A 16370-nucleotide genomic window follows, 5' to 3' on the forward strand; every position below is an offset into this window, starting at 1 on the left:
TACAAATCAAAACCACAGTGAGGTACTACCTGTCAGAATGCCTATTATCAACAAGATGAGAAATAACAAGTATTGGAGAGGACATGAAGAAAAAGAAATCCTCATACACTGCTGGCAGGAATATAAACTGGTACGGTCACTATGGAGAAGAGTATGGAGGGTCCTCAAAAATTGAGAATATAGCTACCATATGACCCAGCAATCCCTCTTCTGAGTATTACCCCCCAAAATTAAAAACATTTATTCATAAAGATGTATGTACCCCTATGTTCACTGCAGCATTATTCACAGTAGTCAAGACATGGAAACAACCCAAGTGTCCTTCAACGGATACTTGGATAAAGACATAGTACATAACTACTCAGCCATTAAAAAAAAAAAAAGATGAAGCACTGTCATATGAAATAACACAGATGGATCTTGAGAGTATAGGGCCAGCACAGGGGCCTGGGCCCCGGATCCCAAGGACACCAGAAGGCCAGAAGAAATACCCAAAAAGCCCACTACCCCTCCAATCCCTGCTTGAAAAATATTGCAGAATTTTATCTCCCTTCTAACCAGTTGCTTCTCCAACCCTCATGTGGAAAATTTCCACTCTCCATTCAAAGTCTGTGTGAGCCTCCCCCTCAAACTATTTTTGGAGAGCAGCCCGAAACCTCATTTCTCTCAGGACTGTCTCCCTTGTGCTCAAGCATAAGCTTAAGAAAATCTGTCTAAAAATTTCTCTGGGGTTTCCTCTTGATCTGTCTTGCAGAACCCAAACACCCTAATGCCAGTAACAGTGTAAGTCAGAAAAAGAAAAGCAGCAAATGATTTCACCCATTTGTGGGACATAAAACTAAAAGAAGCAAATGAATGAACAAACCAACCAAACAAACAAAAACAGCTCTTGACACAGACAACAGTATGGTGGTTACTGGAGGGGAATGGGGGAAGGCGGAGGTTAAAAAGGATAAAGAGGGTCAAATATACGGTGATGGGAGGAGACTAGACGCTGGGTGATGAGCACACAACGCAATATATAGATGATGTATTACAATATTTTACACTTGAAACTTGTATGTTCTTCTTAACCAATGTCACTCCAACAATTTTTTAAAAGAACTAGAAATGAAAGAGAAGACACATCTGTGTGTCATTTAGGAGGCAAAAACTAAAGGATGTGGTAAACGATTAGGTATAAAAGGGGAGAAAGAGGGAAAAGTTAAAGATAACTCTGAGCTTTGTAACTAGAGACAAATGTGTAACTCTACCATCCAATAAAGTAGAAGATAAAGGAAAAAGATAAGTTGGACAGAAAAAATGATTTGATTTACTGCCTTATTGGATATGACCTACAAGGTGAAATCTGCAATAAACAAATGGAAATAGGAAACAAAAAAGAGACATTAAAGAGAACACGATTTGATAAAGCCGCTACAATCGACAGGTGAACGGATAAAGAAGATGTGGTATATGCCCTGACCAGGTTGCTCAGTTGGTTGGAGCGTCATCCCATACACCAAAAGGTTGCAGTTTGATCACCGATCAAGGCATATACCTATGTTTTAGGTTCGATCCCCCATCAGGGTGTGTACAGGAGGCAACCAGTTCATGTTTCTCTCTCAAGTCAATGTTCTCCCCCACCCCCATTCCTCTCTCTCTAAAATCAATAAAAACATATTCTCAGGTGAGGCTTAAAAAAATAAGAAAAAGATGTGATATATACATAAAATAGTATCCAGCAATAAATAATGAAATCTTTCCATCTGAGACAACATGGATGACCTAAAGGGTATTATGCCTAGTGAAGTCGGTCAGAGAGAGACAAACATTATATTTCACTCATGTGAAATCTAAAGAAACAAAACAAAAAACAAGAACAAACAAAGCAGCAACAGACCCATAAATATATAATACCTTCAGATGGTTGACAAAGGGAGGAGTAAGAGAAGCGTGGGCACTAAAAAAAGGTTTTGACAATGAGGAAAATGTTCTGCTGTTTCATACAGCAGATACTAGACTCATGCGGCTTTGATCACTTGAAATGTAACTAGAACAACAAAGGAACTGATTTTTACTATTATTTAACTTTAAATAGCTACAGGTGGCTAGTTGCTACCACACTGGAGGAGAGTATATCTAAAGAGTTAAAGAGAATTTCCATCTCCTTTCTCTCACTCTCCAGACACACAAAAATTAAGATTTACATTTGATCTAGATTATTCAGGTAGTTTTAAAATACCATCAAAACTGGGGAACCATGGTCCATTCTCAGCCAAACAGTACAATTACTTTCTTTTACATAATTCTCAATTCCATTTACAAATCAAAATGAAGCTGAGTAAAAATTGCATGGACCGGCAAGCTGGCATTAAGGTGTAGTTGCGACACAAACCAGTCTTGAATACTAAGGGCTAGTTTGAGACCTAGAGTTCTACTCTTCAAAATACTGACCTCTCCATCACTATCGGATATCACAATGAATACTGACCTCTCCATCACTATCGGATATCACAATGAATGCATCCTCAAGTTTACGCTTCCTCTTCACGTTGACCGAACTGGCAGTTTCTGCATCTTTCTTCTCCAGGTTCTGAGCTTCAGAAGCTTCTTTAACTTTTTTCTTTCTCCGTGGCATCCTTCTTTCTAAAATACAAGGACAAATAACTCACTCGAAGTATATGTTTTCTAGATGCTATTTGTAATTTACACATATAAAAGATATCCATCTAACAGAAGTAAAACTGGATTTCTGAATTTTTCCACTTCTCTACAGAAATTTCTATAGGAACAAAATAATAATCTGTCCTAATTCCTTAAACATTGAGTTAAATAATTGGTTTTCTTAACTGTATATTATAATTTACCTAAAAGATTTTTTTCAATACCAATGCCTCAACCTGATCAAAGGGCATCTCCAAAAATCCCACAGCTAATATCATACTTAAAGATAAAAGACTAAATGTTTTCTACTTAAGGCAGGAACAAGATAAGAATGTCTGCTTTTATCATTTCTATTTAACATTATACTGAAGACTCTAGGCAGGCCAAAATTTTTCAAAAAGAAATAAAAGACATCCAAATTGGAAAGAAAAAAGTAAAACTACCATCATTTGGAGATGATATAATTTTGTAATTTAAAAAAATGAAATACACACAAAAAATTGTAACTAATGAACAAATCCAGCAAGATCACAGGATATAGGGTCAATACACAAAAATCACTCATACTGCTGCTATCCACTAGCAATAAATAATCCAAAAATAAAATCTAAAATTTCAATTTCTAATAGCTTAGGAATAAATTTAACAAAGGAAGCAGATTTGCAACTGAAAACTTAAAATACCATTGAAAGAAATTAAAGACTGTCTTGGCTGGGTAGGTTAGCTGGTTAGTCCTGTACACCTGCAGGTTTGATCCCCAGTCAGGGCATATACCTAAGTTGTGGGTTCGATCTCCAGTCTGGATGCGTAAAGCAGGCAACCCATCAATATTTCTCTCTCACATCAATGTTTTTTTTCCTCTCTCTCTCCCCTCCTCTCTCTAAAATCAATAAATAGCCCTGGCTGGTGGCTCAGTGGATTGAGTGCCAACCTGCAAACCAAAGGATCACCAGTTCCATTCCCAGTCAGGACACATGCCTGGATTGCTGGCCAGGTCCTCAGCTCAGGGTACTCAAGAGGCAACCACACATTGACGTTTCTCTCCCTCTCTTTCTCCCTCCCTTCCCCTCTCTAAAAATAAATATATAAAATATTTTTTAAAAAAATAACATCAATAAACATATCCTTGGGTGAGGACTAAAACAATTTTTTTAATTTAAAAAAATTAAAGAAGCCCTGGGTGGTGTAGCTCAGTGGATTGAGCACAGGCCTGTGAACGAAAGGGTCACCAGTTCGATTCCCAGTCAGGGCACATGCCTGGGTTGCAAGCCAGGCCCCCAGTAGAGGACACATGAGAGGCAGCCACACACTGATATTCTCTCTCCCACTCCTTCTCCTTCCCTTCCCCTCTCTCTAAAAATAAATAAATAAAACATTAAAAAATTTAAAGAAGATCTAACTAAGTGCAAAGACATCCACTGTTCATGAATTGGAAGACTTGATACTGTTAAGACAATATTCCCCAAATTGCCCCAAAGGTGCAATGTAATTCCTAATAAAATCTGTTAACATTGTTGTGGAAATAGACAAGCTTATCCTAAAACTCACATGGGAACCGAAAAGTCCCAGAATAGCCAAACCAATCTTGAAATAACAGAACAAATCTGAAGGACACAGACATCTCAATTTCAACAAGGTGCTGAGGTAATTCAATGGGAAAAATATAGTCTTTCCAACAAATGCAGATATCCCATGTAAAAAAATGAGACTGGACCTCTATCTAACACATACAAAAAGTCGTTAAGAAATGGATTTAGGTTCTTAAGTGAAACACAGCATAGAACTTTGGGATCTTGAATAAGGAATGGTTTGTTAAATATATGGCGTCAAAGCATAAGCAGTCTTGGCTAAGTGGACTGGAGCGTCATCCCATACACCAAAAGGCTGCAGGTTTGATACCCTGCCAGAGCACATACCTAGGTGGCAGGTTCAATCCCCAGTCAGGGCGCCTATGGGAGGCAACCAATCCATGTTTCCCTCTCTCTCCCTCGCTCTGTCTTTCCCTTCCCTTCCCCTCTCTCTAAAATCAGTAAAAAACACATTCTCAGGTGAGAATTAAGAAAAAAAAAGCATAAGCAACAAAAGAAAGAATAAACCAGACTTCATTTAAATCAAAAACCTTTGTGCTTTAAACTATAGTATCAAGAAACTGAAAGAAAAAAAGAATGGAAGAAACATTTGTAAATCATCTATGTAATAAAGTAATTGTAGCTGAAATACATAAAGAATTCTTGTAACTCAATGGTAAAGAGGCAAATAAACTAGCATAAAAATGGGCGAAAAACCCTGATCTGGTGTGACATTACTCAGTCAGGCATTGTCGCTGGGCACAAAGCAAAAGGTCACTGGTTTGATTCCTGGTCAGGGGACATGCCTGGGTTGCAGGTTCGATCTCCAGTTCAGGTACATACAAGAGGCAACTGATGGAAACACTGGTGTTTCTCTCCCTCTCTCCCTCCCTTCCCCTCTCTCTAAAAATAAATAAATAAAAATCTATTTTTAAAAATATCAGCAAAGAGCCCCAGCTGGTATGGCTCTGCTGGTTGGGAGTCATCTCCCAAGTTGAAAGAAAGGTCACAGCTGATTCCTGGTAGGGACACAGGCCTGGGCTGTGGTTAGTTCCCAGGTCAGGACACGTAGGGTAGGCAACTGATTTCTCACATCAATGTTTCTCTCCCTCTCCTTCTACCTCCCTCCCCCTCTCTCCAAAATAAAATAAATAATAATTTTTTTTAATGGGCAAGAATCTGAATATACATCTCTCCAAAGAAGATATACAAAAGGCCAATAAGCATATGAAAAGATACTCAACATTATCAGTCATTAGGAAAATTCAAAGCCCACTACTATGTCTGTCAAATAAATGGAACATAACACTTGCTGATGAGGATATGGAGAAACTTGAACCCTAGAACAGTGTTGATGGGAACATCAAATGGTGCAGCTGCCGTAAGTATAAAAAAAAGAAATAGTGATACATGCTATAACATGTATGAACTTTGAAAAATACAGGGTCTAGCCCAAATAAGGCCCCCTTTTTACTACATAAACATATTTTATAACAAAATCATAAACATGTAATTCTGTAACATAACAACTTGCACACCATATGACATTTTAGGTGAAATGTTTCAAATTGCTGCCCATCTCGTATGAGACATTCATGTACTGTACCAACCACACTCAATGGCATTACTTCTGCTGGACCCCGTATATTAAGTAAATGAACCAATTACAAAAGCCTAACTCTGTATGACTGCATTTATATGAAACACCCAAAATATGCAAATCAAATCTATAGACAAAAAGCAAATTAAGATTACTAGGGGATGGAAGAGAAGGAAATGTGGAATGAGTGCTTAATGGCTACAAAGTTTCTTTCTGGGGTGATGAAAAATGTTCTGGAATTAGAACATAGTAATAGCTGCGCAACATGTTGAATGTACTAAAAGCCACAAAATTGTATGTTTTAAAATGATTAAAATGTTGGGTTTTATGTTTTGTGAATTTTACCTAAATTAAAAAAAAATACTTCCCCAGATGATTTTACTTTATAACCAGAGCTTAGTCACTGATTTAAATAGAACAACCTTACCTGTGTTACAAACTTCTCAAACAGTTTAAGACGACTGTTACATCTTACCAAAAGGAATCTGCACAGTCCTACCATTCAGGAAGGACAGTAATGTAGCCAGATGCTTCCACTCTGAAGTCCTTCACAAAATCATTTCCCATCATAAAACAGAAGCATAAACACAAATAAATATCTTTTCTAATTTTAAAAAATTTTTTTAATTCAAGTACAGTTGGTATACATTATGTTGATTATCTTAGTTTCAGGTGTACAATATGGTAACTTGACATCTTCATACCTTACAATGTGATTAGCCCTCTAATTCTAGTTATCATCTGTCACCATGCAAACTTATCACAATACTGTTGACCATACTCCCCTTCCTCATTTCACCTGTGACCTCACCCCCTCCCCTCTGGTCACCATCCCTTTGGTCTCTGTTCCTATGAGTCTGTTTTCTTGTTTGTTTGTTTGTTTGTTTGTTTGTTTTTTAGAGAGAGGGGAAGGGAGGGAAAAGAGAGGGAGAGAAACCGACTGGTTGCCTCTTGCACGCATCCTGATGAGGGGACCGAACCCGCAACCCAGGCATGTGCCCTGACTATAAACTGAATCAGCGACCTTTGGTTCCATAGGCTGGCGCTCAGTCCACTGAGCCACACAAGCCAGAGCTCAACGCAGTTTTCAAAGAATCACAGCAGATAAGGGATAGATAAGAAGCACTGTGCAGAGAGAGGTGCCTCACAGGTACAGATTACAAAACTGCAGTGCTTCACGAGATGTAGCCACACGGTTTCCAAAGTAAATTCTAAGAGTAAAAAAGGTCACTGCTCCACCAATTTGAACAAGCCAGCATATAATTCAATTACTATTTAATTCAGTTTTTGCCCTTCGAAATGAAGAACTCACTAAAACAATGGCTTATCTTCAACTACTTGCACTGAAACTACAGAATGAATTACCATTAAGTGTCTGCAAAAGAGGAGCAGAGCCTGGACGCCAAAAGCCTCTTCATAACCATGACAGTTGCAAATACAATGACCCAGAAAAAATACACAAGCAGGAAAGGTGACCCAACACGAGACGTTTTATTTCACAGATAGCATTTTGGTAGCGTCATTGAAAATCTCCAATTTAGGATGTTATTTGTCTTTTTCTTTCAGCACATCCATCATCTTGATACTATCTGAAGAAAAATCACTGACAAGATCATTTAAAACCTTAACACTACCTGCCCAATCTGTCAAAACTGCTTTGAAAGCTTGGGGGTACAGCAGAACCTTAGCAATAATAATTTATAAATGGCTGGCTCTTACCCCTATATAAGTCACTATGCAAGAAATTTGCTACCAAGCTTCTTATTGCCTGACCACATCAGCCTGGCTGTTTCTCAAATTTAAAAAGAAAAAGTAAATACACACCTACACCTTCGTACACCCAGACATGCGCACCCCTGTTCATGCTCAGCCTCAGCTTACGACAAATGTGCAACAAGAAAATCCAAATATGTTTTGAGTAATAATTAAATTATAATTATTTTTTAGATTTTTTTAATTTACTTATTTTTGGCGGAGGGAGAAAGAGAGGGAAAGAAACACCGATGTGTGCTTGCTTCTTGCACGCCCCCTCCTGGGAACCCGGCCCACACCCCGGCATATGCCCTCACTGGGTATCGAACCAGCGACCCTCTTCTTCACAGGCCAGCACTCAACCCACTGAGCCACACCAGCCAGGGCTCAATTGTAATTACTTACTGAGTCCTTGGCAGACTACTCTAGATACCTCAAATGCATTTTGAAGTTATTCCTCCCCATAACTCTGTGATAAGTATCATCATTTTACGCTGTTTTTATAAGCCATTCGTATCACTAGTTTACAGGTTGAGAAAGTTACTCAAAGTCAAACAGCTGTTAAGGGGTCAGGCTGGCAACCGACTGTTTTGAGAACCCAAGCCCGCCGCGTCTGATCCCAGAAAGACATTCTCTGACTCAACCACACAGCACTGCCTGCTCCCTGACAGCAGAAAAGGGAGCGTAAAACTGCCCTGGTCCCAGGCGCCACCGACACCTCAGAACGCCACAGCGACCCCAAGCCGGCCCAACCCCTTCCAGGGGTGTCTTTGTCAGCTGCTAAGTACAGCCAGCGGTCCCGCACCCACTCGTGCAAATCGAGCAAGCGTGTGCACACTGGCAAAACACGCCAGTGCTGCTGCAGGGCACAACGGTGAACGCCGGTAAGGCTTTCCAAGGAAAACCCTTGTTCTGTCGAAAGAGCCACCTAACGCACCCACTACCGCTTCCCGCTCAAACGGAGGCCACCGGAGGGCGGGGCGCGAGAAGGCGCCGCGGGGCGGCCGGGCCCGGCTGCCGGAGGCGGCGGGGACGGACCTCCGACTGGGCTCCCTCTGCCCGGGGCACCGCGGAAGGGGGACGCCTGCGGTGGGCGGGGAGCGAAGCCCTTCCGCGGACACCAGCCCAGGGAAGCGGAGGCCCCCAGAGGCGGCGCGCAGGGCCAAGGGGGCGGGCCCGGCACCCAGGGGCAGAAGCCCACGGGCTCCCCTAAGGGCCCACCCCGCGCTCCCAGGCCCGCCCCAGCATAGGGAGGGCCCAGCCGGCGGCGGAGAGTGCCGGCCGCCAGGGAGAAAAAGAGGCGGGAGGAGGAGGACTAGAGGTGTGTGGAGGCTGCAGGTACTCACCGACAGGCTCCGGCGTTCAGCCGAGCCCCTCCTCCGGGGCGCTGGGGTCACGAGCCTCAGCACCACGTCAGGAGCTGAGGGCCTTCAGGCAGACCGGCTCCAGAAGTTCGGAGCCGCCAGGAGGAGAAGCAGCGCAGGCGCTGGCGTCACCCGGGGCGAAACCAACGCACAGGGCGGGGAGAGACTCCACCAGAACGTACCAACTGTGGGAGGCAAGGGGCTCCCCTGCCCGTTTCCGGTCTCCGGCGTCCTGGGTACCCCACGGGTGTTCTCTCAGTGTTTGTTGGGTTTTATTATCTGCTATCCCTGAGGGAACCGAGGAGTAGCATAGAGCCCACCAAACACTGCAGCTGACCCTTCAGAGTTTTCTGTACTGTATCAAGCCTCCTCTGGACTTTTCTAGGCATGTATCTAAAGTTATACTGAACTTATATGTTCATATGACCACTTGAAAACTTTGGGAATGATAAGTGATAAAGTCTGATCATTCCAGGGGAAGGGGAAAATCTGGGAAACTCTTTGGGATGTCAGGTGAAGTGTAAAAGCAGAACAAGCCCTGGCCAGGTAGCGTTAGAGCATTGTCCCCATTCTGCAAAGGTTGCGGATTCGCGTTGGATCCCCAGTCAGGACACCTACAAGAAGCAACCAGTGAATGCTTGAATAATTAGAACAAATCGATGTTTCTCTCTCACACTCCTACTCTCTCTAAAAATAAATAAAATAAAACTGCAACAGCCACTTCTGGTGAAATTTATTTTTTTATGATCTTTAAGTAGGGTTTTATGTTTTTTGTTGGGGTTTTTTGGTGAAAATTGAAATGTGCAGGGTTTTTAAAAAGATTTTATTTATTTATCTTTACAGGGGAAGGGAAGGAGAGAGGGAGAGAAATATCAATGTATGGCTGCCTCTTGTGGGCCCCCTGCTGGGAACTGGCCTGCAACCCAGGCATGTAGCCTAACTGGGAATCGAACCACAATTCTTTGGTTAGCAGGCCCGCGCTCAATCCACTGAGCTACACCAGTCAGGGCAAAATGTGCGTTTTATGACCCACCAATTTCATGTCTAGAAAAATACAGGTGATTGCACAAAAAGACACGTTCATGTTCAAGCCTACTCCTGTGCAAAAAGTAGAAACAGCAGAAATGTCTGATATGACATAGATGATGTGATATGTTCCAAAAATAAAATATTAAAGCAAATAAAACTCAGTCATATAAGTAGCACCATTTGATAGCTCACGAGTTATTGAAATAGCGTCATGACAACAAATAATGGTACACACTAATTTAAAAATGCACAGAATGACAGTGTGTCTTGATTATAGAATATACATGTGTCTACAGAAAATGAACTAGCACCAACTGGTGTGGCTCAGTGGGTTGGGTGTCATATGCAAACTCAAGGGTCACAGGTTCGATTCCCAGCTAGGGCACATGCCTGGGCTGTGGATCAGTGCTCAAATTGGGGGTGTACAAGAGGCAACCAATCTATGTTTCTCCTGCACATTGATGTTTCTCTCCCTCTCTCTCCCTCTCCCCTCCCCTCCACTATCTCTAAAAATAAATATATCTTTTAAAAATTAAAAATTAAAAAATGGAACTAGATGGATAGATGAACACATATTATGATAATGATATGAGGTGAGGAGAAGGGAGGGCTGGAAGCCAGGATGGATGGGGAGAGGGAACAAACAGGACTTCAGATCTGTCATAATTTCTTTTTAAAAAAGAAACCTAAAAATTAACATAACAAAATATTAAAAATTTGATAGTGGCACTTAACTATACATTATTCTCAGTACTTTTTTGTAACATTTGGTTCTAGAATGCCCTTTTCCTATCTCCCCAAGTCACCTTCTTCCAACTGACCCTCCAAAGTCCAGCTAAACCACTTCATTTGCCTCATCTAACTCCAGTTCATTTCTCCTGCTTGCTTCCTCAGCTTCTGGGACATTCAATCACCCATCATATAGTGCAGCTATTGGCTGTATGTGTCTATCCCTTCTGTGGCACTTGTTAGCTTTCTGAAGCCACGATCCATGTAACACTAGCAAGTAGCAAAGAGCATGGCCAAAAGCAAATAGTACATTTTTATTGAATTGAATTGTGAAGAAGAGAAATTAGAAAAGGTTTCAATGCAGGGCCAGAAAGGTCCTTTGGCCTTACCTCCAAGAACAACAGTGACACAGTTGTTGTTAGCAGCCGTCTGGCAACACTGAGGGGAACCAGCATGAGGCAGGCAGTCTCTAAGGTGGCCCCCAATTGTGACGGAGTGAAATGCTCAGTCTCTGTGACTTTGTCTTAATTCTAGCCTTCATCTTTCCCATGGCCTTCAGGCCTTCAGGCAAACAGCTCTTGAGATAGATATAGACAGATGATATAGATATAGATATAGATATAGATGTAGATATAGATGTAGATGTATAGATGATATAGATATAGATATAGATAGATATAGATATAGATATAGATATAGATAGATATAGATATAGATATAGATATAGATATAGATATAGATATAGATATAGATATAGATATAGATAGATATCTCAATGATTAACATACCTATATGGAATTCTACTAGAAAATTGAGTTTTCAGAAGAACAGCTCCTTGCCAAAAAGGTACCTCTGCTGAAAAGGTGACTCAGATCAGCAGGGGCCAAGAGACCCAGACCAGGAACAAACAGATTTCAAGATTTCTCACTCTTCCTCAGATTCCGGCTGGTGCCCAGATGTCTAGGTCATCAATCACCTCCTTCCCATCTTTTTTTCCCTTCTTTTGACATAAAAGGATCCTGAATTCTGGACTCTCTGGGGATGGATTTGAGGAGCTGTAAGTGCCCCCATCTTCTCAAGCAGGCATCTTCCCCATCAGTAAACATTTCATTATTCCAAACTCTGTTTTTAATGTTGGCCTTTTGAAGCATCCAGCACACAGACTTTAACTGGTAAGAAACACTATCACCCAGCCTCCTGGCAGTCACACTCTTGTGAAATCTCGTCCCTCCCCTTGAGGTAGGATACACTTAATAACTCACTTTTTAAAAAATATAATAAGGCAGAGTGATGGTATGTCATTTCCAAACCTAGGTTATAAAAAGACTGTGGCTTCCTTCCTGGGCACTCTCCACCTCTGGATTTGCTCAATTTGAGGGACTCCAAATGCCATGTCATAAGGCAATTGTGTGGAGAGACCCACCTGTTGGAAAGGATTCTCCCCCATACTCTGCCCACCCCGTCTCACAGCTTAACCACAACCTCATAAGGAACTTTAAGTCAAGGGCACCTTTGGGCTGAGTCATGCCGATTCCTGACCCACAAAAACTGTGTTTATGTTTTCAGCCTCTAATTTTGGGGGTAATTTGTTACATAACAAAATAACTATAGCTTATTAGTTATAACTATAACTATATAGCTTAGAAAATTAAAAATTTTAAAAAAAACAGAAAATAGTAGGGTGATACCTCTGATCATATATATGGGTATATATATACATGGAGATCATTCCACTTCTGGTCTTTCTGTAATACGAGATAATAAATATCTTTAATATATACATCACTATGCAACAAATTTATGTTACAGTAGACAACATCCTACTCCATATAAATCTGAATGTCCATCAGTATAGAAATGATTTATTACATAGGATGGCATAGTCATGTACTAGAATAACGGAACAATTAAAAGAAATTAACAAGAGGACTTCCGCCAAGATGGAGGCATAGGTGGATGTGCCGTGCCTTCTCACACAACCAAGTTTAGAGACAACTAAATATTAGCAAGAGAAAACACAGCCAGAACACAGAAAATTGAACTTTTCGGAAGTCTGATAACAACAAATTCTTCAGCCTGACCGGTAAGGGGTGAAACCAGCGGCTGGTAGAGCAGGATTGCACAGGAAAACTCGGTCAGACGGACTCGGGCGCGCGGAATCCAGGCTCAGGGTTGGACCTAGTGAGCGACCGAGCGAGCAACCAAGAGAGCAACCGCGGGGGAGACAGCAAGGGAGCAGGGCTGCGTGTTGACAGTGGTCACGCATTTGTGCACGGATAGACAAGTGAGGGAGTGGGCGATTGGACCAGAACCCAGCGGGTCCCCACAGCAGGCGGCAGGGAGGGCGCCGCCATTTCCCTGCTCTGACCCCACCTCCACATACAGTGTCATAATCCAGCAACTCTGAGTGGCCCCGCCCTGGTGAACCACCTAAGGCGCTGCTCCTCACACAGCATCGCGAAACAGGAGAGGGGGTCGCCATTTCCCCGCTCTGACCACGCCCCCACATAAGCGTCAAAACCCAGCGACCTGGGAGTCCAAGGCACCGCTTCTCACACTTAAAGGGCACGAACAGACCAAAAATGGCTCAAGAAGATCTCAAAGCCCCAGAGCCCATAGATCTAAGCCATGAAGAAATAGCAAAACTCTCAGACGCACAGTTTAAAACACTGGTCATCAGGATCCTCACAGAACTGCTTGATTATACCCACAAATTAGACAAATATATGAAGGCGAAACTAATTGAAATGAATGGAAGTGCACAGGAAACCAATAGCGATGAAAAGGAAACTGGGACTCAAATCAATGGAGTGGACCAGAAGAAAGCAAATGATGGCCAAACAGAAAAGAGTCAAGAAGCAAGAATTCAAAGAAATGAGGAGAGTCTTAGGAACCTCCAGGACATCTTTAAACGCTCCAACATCCAAATTATAGGGGTACCAGAAGGGGGAAAGGCACAGCCACCAGTGGAAAACTGATTTGAACAAATAATAAAGGAGAATTTCCCCAATCTGGCAAAGGAAATAGACTTCCAGGAAATCCAGGAAGCTCAGAGAGTCCCAAAGAAGTTGGACCCAAGAAGGAACACACCAAGGCACATCATCATTACGTTAACCAAAATTAAAATGAAGGAGAGAATCCTAGAAGCAGCAAGAGCTAAGGGGACAGTCACCTACAAAGGAGTCCCCATCAGAATGTCAGCTGATTTCTCAAAAGAGACCTTACAGGCAAGAAGAGGCTGGAAAGAAGTATTCCAAGTCATGAAATCCAAAGACCTACAACCAAGATTGCTCCATCCGGCAAAGCTTTCATTTAGAATAGAAGGGCAGATAAAGTGCTTCTCAGGTAAGGTCAAGTTCAAGGAGTTCATCATCACCAAGCCCTTATTATATGAAATGTTAAAGGGACTTATCTAAGAAAAAGAAGTTAAAAAAAACATGAACAGTGAAAGGACAACAAACTCACAGTTATTAACAACCACACCTAAAACAAAAGCAAACTAAAAGGACAGCTAGATCAGGAGTGGAAACATAGAAATGAAGATCTCAAGGAGGGTTAGCAACAGGGGAGTGGGAGGAGGAGAGGGGGGAGAAGGTGCAGAAAATAAGTAGCACAGACAGTAGATAGAAAATAGATGGGGCAAGAATAGCATGGGAAATATAGAATCTAAAGGACTTGAGACACATGGTCATAAACTAAAGGGGGGTAATGGTGGGGACAGGGGGGTAGGGTGGAGGGGAATGAAGGGGGGAATAGAACAACTGTAACAGCATAATCAATTTTAAAAAATTTAAAAAAAGAAAGAAATCATGCTAATCCAAAAAAAAGGAAAAAAAGAAATTAATAAGATCTAAATGTGTTATCAAAGATCTTAAAAAATTAACTTTAAAAAACAAGTTGCAGAGGACTTCCAGTCAAGCCGGAGGTATAGATAGACACACTTTGCCTCCTTGCACAACCATAAGAAGGATCACAACTAATCTTAAAACCAAAAATACCTAGAACTGCCAGAAAACTGAACTGTATGGAAGTCCAACCACCAAGACTTAAAGAAGCCATGTTCATCCAGATGGTAGGAGGGGGGTAGATGGGGAGCCAGGGTAGAAAGGACACAGTGTGTCAGCAGTGAGGTGGCTGGTGGAACAGGCAGTCCCACATGCACATATAGTGGGTGAAATCAGGAGGGATACCACAGGAGCAAGTGATCCCAGGCCCAAGCCAGACCACACAGCCCAGAGCTCCAGCACCAGGAAGATAAAGCCTCATAACTACCAGCTGTAAAAACCAGCTGGAGCAGTAGACTATATTGCTGGTCTCTTGGGTGAGGCTGTTTAAAAGGCCCACCCTGTCCTAGGACAAATGCAAACCCACCCACTCTGGGAACCACCTCTAGAAGGGCAGCAGCTAGGGGGTGACAGTCACGTACAATAAGGGAATGAAGTGAATGGAAACGAGGCCAGTGCTGAGCAAGCCTCAGCAACACCGTCCTCTCTCCAACCCCTCCCTCACATACAGAGCCACAAAGTGGTAAAGTGGGTTGCCTCTCCCTGGTGAATACCTAAGGCTGTAACTTAACAGGTGTGCTAACACAGGGAGTTAAAGCAGCCCTATCTAACATACAGAAACAAACATAGGGAGGCTGCCAAATTGAGGAGACAAAGAAATATGGGCCAAATGAAAGAACAGAATAAAACTCCAGAATAACAACTAAAGGAAATGGAGAAAACCAATCAATCAGGCACAGAGTTCAAAATACTGGTGATCAGAACTCCAAAACACATCATAATTAAAATGCCAAAGGTTAAAGATAAAGAGAGAATCTTATAAACAGCAAGAGAAAAGGAGAGAGTTACCTACGAAGGAGTTCCCATAAGACTATCAGCTGATTTCTCAAAAAAAACTTTGCAGGCAAGAAGGGAATGGCAAGGATTATTCAAAGTGATGAGAAGCAAGGACCTACAACCAAGATTACTCTACTCAGCAAAGCTTTCATTTAGAATTAGAGGACAGATAAAGTGCTTTCCAGACAAGGTAAAGTTAAAGGAGTTCATCATTACCAAGTCCTTCTTATATGAAATGTTAAAGAGACTGATTTAAGAAAAAAAAAAGATCAAAACTGTGAACATTAAAATGGCAACAAATTCACAACTATCCAAAACCAAATCTAAAAAAATAAACTAAGCAAACCACTAGAAGAGGAACAGAATCATAGATATGGAGATTATTTGGAGGGTTATCAGCGGGTAGGGGAAAGAGGGAGAATGGGGGACAAGGTTCAGGTATTTAGAAACATAACGGGTAGGGAAAAATAGAGGGATGTTAAAGAAAAGTATAAGAAATGGAGAAATCAAAGAACTTATATGCACAACCATGGACATAAACTAAGGGGGGGGATTGCTGGAGGGAAGGGGGTACTGGGTGGAGGGAAACAAAGGGGGAAAACTAGGACAACTGTAACAGCATAATCAATAAAAATATACTTTAAAGAAAACAAGTTGAGGGATAATGCAAGTTCCAGGTGAATAGGGACTCTATTTTGCACGTTGTGTAACCCCAGTACTCAGAAGAGTAGCAAATGGTAGAGACAAATGACAAGCCCAAACTTAATCCATTCATGTGAACACAGACTCTTACACAAATAATATCATGTTTGTTAAGATAATAGACACATTAAAAGTATTT

The 16370-nt window shown here is 41.7% G+C and overlaps 1 protein-coding gene across 2 annotated transcripts in view; it reads right to left on the reverse strand.

Moving 5' to 3' along the window:
- Positions 1-9052, reverse strand: part of UIMC1 (ubiquitin interaction motif containing 1) — a 111381-nt gene extending 102329 nt beyond the window's left edge. For both annotated transcript variants that reach the window (XM_053663466.1, XM_037164027.2), the window contains exons 1-2: positions 8913-9052; positions 2474-2628 (exon numbers count right to left, since the gene is read on the reverse strand). In XM_053663466.1, the coding sequence (XP_053519441.1) occupies positions 2474-2620 (147 nt within the window). In that variant the 5' untranslated portion in view covers positions 2621-2628; positions 8913-9052. The remainder of the gene's footprint in view (positions 1-2473; positions 2629-8912) is intronic.
- Positions 9053-16370: the final 7318 nt, after the last annotated feature.

The sequence above is a fragment of the Artibeus jamaicensis genome, unplaced genomic scaffold (assembly GCF_021234435.1).
Source record: "Artibeus jamaicensis isolate MK-2021 breed Jamaican fruit bat unplaced genomic scaffold, CSHL_Jam_final contig_1085, whole genome shotgun sequence".
Classification (NCBI taxonomy): domain Eukaryota; kingdom Metazoa; phylum Chordata; class Mammalia; order Chiroptera; family Phyllostomidae; genus Artibeus; species Artibeus jamaicensis.